This window comes from Eleginops maclovinus, chromosome 1, assembly GCF_036324505.1.
Source record: "Eleginops maclovinus isolate JMC-PN-2008 ecotype Puerto Natales chromosome 1, JC_Emac_rtc_rv5, whole genome shotgun sequence".
Classification (NCBI taxonomy): Eukaryota; Metazoa; Chordata; class Actinopteri; order Perciformes; family Eleginopidae; genus Eleginops; species Eleginops maclovinus.
The window spans coordinates 15,466,658-15,472,657 of NC_086349.1; the positions used below are offsets into that span (position 1 = coordinate 15,466,658).

Genomic DNA, 6,000 nt, shown 5'->3' on the forward strand with positions numbered 1-6,000 from the left:
CTGATGTATACGGCCCGATTCGCCTGTTGTTGTTGTTGTTAATAATAATAATAATAATAATAATAATAATAATAATAATAATAATAATAATAATAATAACTATTATTGTATTTTTTATTGGGGAATGTTAAAACAAGACACAAGCAGATGCCATTATATTTAAATGTGTTTTTTTTGTTTTTGTTTTTTTGCTGTAATGGCCTCATTCATCCAAAACCAAGATTAACAGAGGAGACATTTAGCACTTCATTGCTATTTTAATGGACAGTCTTCAAAAATAAAACCTGTTTTTATTTCCAAATTAAAATCAAGTCTTCAAGCTAAACGTTTACACTTTAATTATGATCAACAATAACAACATGTAGCAGTCGTTTTAATGTCAATGGTTACCAATAATACACCAAAGTTTGTCGGACCATATTTGTGTTATTGTGCCCTTGATCCAAACTGAACTGAAAGGAAATACAAATAAAAAATAATTCATTTATTTAAAAACAAATCCAAGGACTTGACTCCACTGTGGAGGTGTTCAGGTAAAACCTCAGTGACGGTGGCAGCAGGGGTGAAACGGAAAAGGGGGAAGGCTCCTCTTCTTCCAAGCTATGCAAGCCTGAGTGCATAATCCATCACGCAGAGAGACATCTAAAGAGGGTTTTCTCGACAGCTTTGTTGTAGAGAATCACCAAATGGAACTTATATCTAAACCCTGCTTTAACTAAGATTAATACGCACAAAATATACAGAGCCCTCTAGTTTTGCAAAATACTTTTGGGTGCATAATTTTTTAAAAATGTGATGGCTTCATTATTCTAGTTATTTATCCACTTTGCATAAATTGTCCTGTGTGGAAATTAAACAATCATGTTTTATGAGATTTTTTTTCAAAGTGTAACTCAGTTAGGCCACACTTGATGTAGCATTTAGCCCATCATTTCCCCTAAAAATATTTATTATGGGTTTTTTGAATGAAGTTACAAAAACCATATTTTATTTAAGTGGTTTGCACTTTTATAACTATATTCCGAAGTTCCTGGTGTTGTATGCTCTGTGTTGTGAGCGCATACAGGCGCACATACGGGCACTGCTGAACATTTCTCTCTGCTCTTTTGTCCACCAGCCGTGCAGCAAGCGAGATGTTTACCATTTAAAACGTCCGCAGTGTTTGACTGTTGCCTCACAGAGCCACAGACAGGGACACTTGATACTGTACAGTGATGCCTGATTAATGCAAATACGCTCAAAAAAAAAAAATCTCTAATGATTGCCTCCTTTGTCTTTGTGTGGCAATGACTGTCAAGCCTTTGTTTGACCACTCCCCGTGAATCCTATTAAGCCAAAGCTATACACTTCCACTCAGACAGTTATAAGCATATGTTGTTATTTAAAGAAAATGTTCCGATTTTTAAAACTGGGCTGGTAAATGAGATGCAAACTAAATTATACATTATGATGGCAAAGATTTATTTTACATGCAAAAAGGAGGCTTATTACAGAGTGCCCATATAAAGAGCAGCTAAGAAAATACCGATATATTATTTATCATTAGATTTAATTGGTAAAAATAAACCCGGTACACAATGTATTTAAAACCCATTTTACATGTACAAAAATATAGCAGAATAATGAGGTGTAGTGGATAATGCATTATTATCCAGCATATTACTCCAGCTCATAGCAGCCTACTATAGGAAGTCGTCGCGTTGATCAAACCTACCACAAAAACTTCAGGATGTGCAGCTGCAAGCGGTGGCTCCTTCTAAAAAAAAAGCGTCCTGTCAAAAGATTTACAATACTACAAGAAATTAACTCTGTAATGAGACGATTCTCACCGCACATGGTAATCTCTGTCTCCTCCCTCTGCCATTTTCTCTTTCTCCGTAAAAACACTTCTCTCTCTCTCTCATTCTCTCTTTCTTTCTCTCACACACGGATTACAGTTGTTGGCGTCTATTTATATTCTGTTATATGTTTTTCCCCTCCCTAGGTGAAGACAGGCAGGCTGTTCCTAGCAATGTTGTCTGAAGAAATATCGCAAAAGCTTCTTTCGGCGCCCCAAGTTGCAAGAGGAATACTTTTCAAGTCCAGAGCTCTGCCATTGGAGGACGGCCACACGTGACTACGGCACCCTTCTGGTAAATATTATTCAAATATCCCACATGGTAACTCCAAGTGTTCACCCCTGCATGGCTTTAGACATTCATGTTAATTGTGATCTGATATTAGACAGACTTAAGTCCAAGTCTTTAGTACTGTTGAGGGATTTATTTGAGACAATTTCATCAGCTGGGTCCATGATGGACCCCCAACCGTCTGCCCTCCCACTGCAGCTGCATGGCAACAGTTTTGCTATGAGCTCTGGACAAGTGCCAAAACTAAGTGCTGGATACAATGAAGGAGGAGGAGGCCAAGATGCTGAGCTTCATCAGCAAACCATGACCTCCTCTGCTCATGTCAGTTCCAGGTTGAACCCAGGTGAACAGTTCGGGTGCCCACTGGAGCCTCTGGTTCACTGCCATGCCAAGGGCAAGCTGGACATGAAGAACAGGAGCTGCAGTCTACTCACCATCTGCCGCTCAGGAGTTATTTTTCCCTGGATGAATCCACGGACAGCTGACTCTGAACAATCTGGTAACTCTGCTTTCCTTTATTGTCATTTACTTTTTTAAAGCTTTAAAGCTATAAGTGATTCTACACAATCTTCATTAGATGCTCTGATGGGTTGAATCCATATCTTTAAATGTAATGTACATTTCCCTCATTTGTTCATTGAGGGCATAACTGATATCTGACCTTGGCTGTTAAAGATTCTTTGTTGCATAAAGACACATGCTGAAACTACACATTCAGCCCCTGGTCTTTAAAACCAAATACTAAAACACATTTACAAACCGAGCAAGCAAAAAGTCTTACTTCTTTTTCTATCATGCACACAAACACATTCATCAGATGTAAAGGCTATTTCCTCCCTATTAAGTTAAATAAATCTATGACTAAGTGTTTATGTTACAGAAGTTTATAAATATCAGTTTTGCTCAAATTGTTTGTACCTTCGGGTCGGGTAGGCAAAGTAATGTTCACAAGCAGCAGTAAAGAACTATTGTTAAATAATGTGCATTGACCCATCTTAAATAAATAATACTATAAACCTGTATCAGCAAATACCCACATTTTATCATGATGCTTGTTTATTTTTTAGTGTAACATTTTTCAAAAGGAATGAAATTACATAAATTGATTAAAACAACTTTAAATGGATAAAATACATTTTATTTGATTCCCCAATTTGCCTTTTTCAGAGAAATAGATAAACAACATGAGCTAGCATAGAACAAGGAAGCTACAGACTCCCTGTCTGGTGATAAGGAGAGCACTTTTCTCTCTAAGGTCACCACAGGCTTTATGAAGTATCCATTAACCCCAGTGTGTTATGTTGTTATCAACAGGACCCTGGTATTGCTCATATACATGTCAAATAAAATCTCTAATGGTGGTTATTTTCAGTGGTGGTCCCAAGGTACCTTTTAAGTGACTGAGATGGGGATTTGACAGGTCTGCTTCCGTGTATAGCTGTGATTAATGTGGCCTGTCAGGCAGCCGTAGTGGCGTCAGATGTTTCCCCCAGACTGTTTCTTCGGGAGGTAACTTTCCCCGAACACATGACACAGTAGACAGCCAGTCTTGTATAGCGTCTCAAGCATGACTGAATACACAGGAAGAGCTGAGGGCCCTACTTTGTCCCAGGTTGATTGGCTGAGGATTAACGTGGGCCTTACTGGCACTTGAAATCCTTCTGTGGAGGTTGATAGACTTGTTAGAAATGTGGCTTTTAACACCCTCTCTTCTTTATGTGCTCCCTCCTGCATCAGTCAGTGGCAATGTGGTGGTGGGTCTGACAGGCGGAGGAAGGCTGGGTGTCAGGAGGGAAAGAACGGCCTTCACCAACAGCCAGCTGCTGGAGCTGGAGAAGGAGTTCCACTTCAGCCCCTACCTGTGTCGTCCTCGGAGGCTGGAGATGGCCGCCGGGCTGCAGCTCACTGATCGGCAAGTCAAGATCTGGTTTCAGAACCGCAGGATGAGGTACAAGAAGGAGCACAAGTATGGAGAAGTGACAGGTTTCTCACAGGGGTCTCACTGCAAGACTTCCCTCAGCTCCAGCTCATGTGGGGATCACATGGGTTTTCCGGGTGCATGTGATGTAAGAGCTTTCTGCTCCTCAGAGCTGCACTTCATGGATAACGCTGCTACTTCCTCTTCTCTTTATGGTCCAAACAGTGAGGACGGCAGTGGTCAGTGTGTTCAACCCGCAGATCTATCCCATCAATGCTGCATACTTCCATCTGTTGCAAATGGTCCACCTCCTTCCTGTTCAGGCATAGATAGTCATCACAATGCTGGCATTTCAAACTGGCCCTAGGGCGCCATAATAGCCGTCCCTCCTGTGCTCATCCAAATCTCAATGATACATCCACTTTCACTTACTTATGAAAGACTGGGGTATGTCTTATTAGCATCCCTGGGTTGAAATCCCCTTAACGTTCGCCATTCATGAAGCATTTTAATTAAACTATGAACATACCTTAATTAAAGTAGAGCTACAGAGAAATAATTTGTGTTTCTCAGGCGTAGTGACTGAAGACTGCAGGTTAAACTTGCTGCTCGTATTGTACGTACACTACATGGAAAAGACATTCAAGCTATTTGAAATGACACCTTTTGCTGTAATTTTGTCGGGGTTTCATTTATATTGTTGTTGCATGTTTAATGCATGTGGGAATCATATTGTGGGAGTCATTTTTTCTACTTCCCTCTGTTGTCAGAGAATAGCTAAGTGGTTGTGATATTTTCTATGTGTCACATTTGGCCACTTTTAATTATCTACTGTAAATAGCAGGTCATTTATGTAAATTGTTTTAACTGTGATATGGGCAGAATAATGTTCACATCGACCAATGTTATATTTTGGTTAAAGCCATTAAAGGATACAGCAAGTCTTTGATACTGCTCTTGATTAATTGAGATGTCATATACTGTACATGCTTAATAAATGCATTTGGGAAAACTCTCTTGAGCAATGTTTACCCTATTCATCGCTGATTAGAGTTACATTTTGTCCAGCAGTATTTTATGATTAAGGATTCCTGGACTACATCCCAAAGGGGGTAAAAAATCGGAAAGTAATCAAATTAAGGCATGCTTTAGATTCATTGAAAACTCAACAGTATTGTGCATTCAAGTTGCACAATCTTGCCACATAAGCCTCTCCCTCGCTCCTGCCTCTGCGTTCTCCACCATTAATCACTGAGACAAGGCAGTCTTTCTAGCACTCTAACCACAAGTCTGAACCCACTGGGCACCATGACAAGATCTGGTGCCTCCTCCTTCCCAACGCTTGCCTTTTCAATAGCCAAATTGTATTGCTGCAAGTCAGGGCTGGCCTCCCTCTCAGGGGCCATGTTAGTTGTGTAGCTTAGACGCCCTTCCAGCAGCCCATGGGCCACAACAGACCAATGAGGTTCAATCACTAATGACAAAATATTATCTTAAAGAACAAGGAGGAGACTGTTTTTTAACAGCATCCACTGTGCCATTGAGACAAGGGGATTCTCACATGTAAATGATGTCATGGAGACATTTTTTCTTGCTATTTCTGAGTTCATGATTTCCACTCGGCTAAATTAGTCACACAGGGAATTGTGCGTTTATTTGACAGAAGTGGGCCAAAGGTTCTCTTGGGACTTGACAGCTTTACACGTCAAACACAGACAACAACTTTCATGATGGAGTGAAACTCCTCTTACACTTGATAATGTGAGCCGGAGTGTTAATACTCCTAACACAACATCACATATTTTTTGGACTTGCTGACACTTTTATATCAGGGCTGTACAGTAAATGAGCTGTCACAGAGAGCTACTGACAGCAATGAAATGAGGAAGCTGATCCCTGGGTGGTCCTGAATAGAATTACCTTTGCTCCTAATTCATTAGCGAATCAGTCAGT

General features: G+C 40.2%; 1 protein-coding gene across 1 annotated transcript; it reads left to right on the forward strand.

The window, feature by feature from the left end:
• The first annotated feature begins 2,240 nt into the window (after positions 1-2,240).
• On the forward strand, positions 2,241-5,032 carry LOC134866156 (homeobox protein Hox-D4-like). The gene is made up of 2 exons (XM_063886150.1): positions 2,241-2,628; positions 3,867-5,032. Exons 1-2 carry the CDS (start codon positions 2,292-2,294, stop codon positions 4,412-4,414), a joined length of 885 nt encoding a protein of 294 aa, XP_063742220.1. The 5' UTR covers positions 2,241-2,291; the 3' UTR covers positions 4,415-5,032.
• The last annotated feature ends 968 nt before the right edge of the window (positions 5,033-6,000 follow it).

Coding starts and splice junctions, on each gene's coding strand:
- LOC134866156 (XM_063886150.1), top strand. CDS start 2,292: ATGATGGACCCCCAACCGTCTGCCCTCCCACTGCAGCTGCATGGCAAC. Junction 2,629..3,866: donor AGCTGACTCTGAACAATCTG/GTAACTCTGCTT, acceptor CTCCTGCATCAG/TCAGTGGCAATGTGGTGGTG.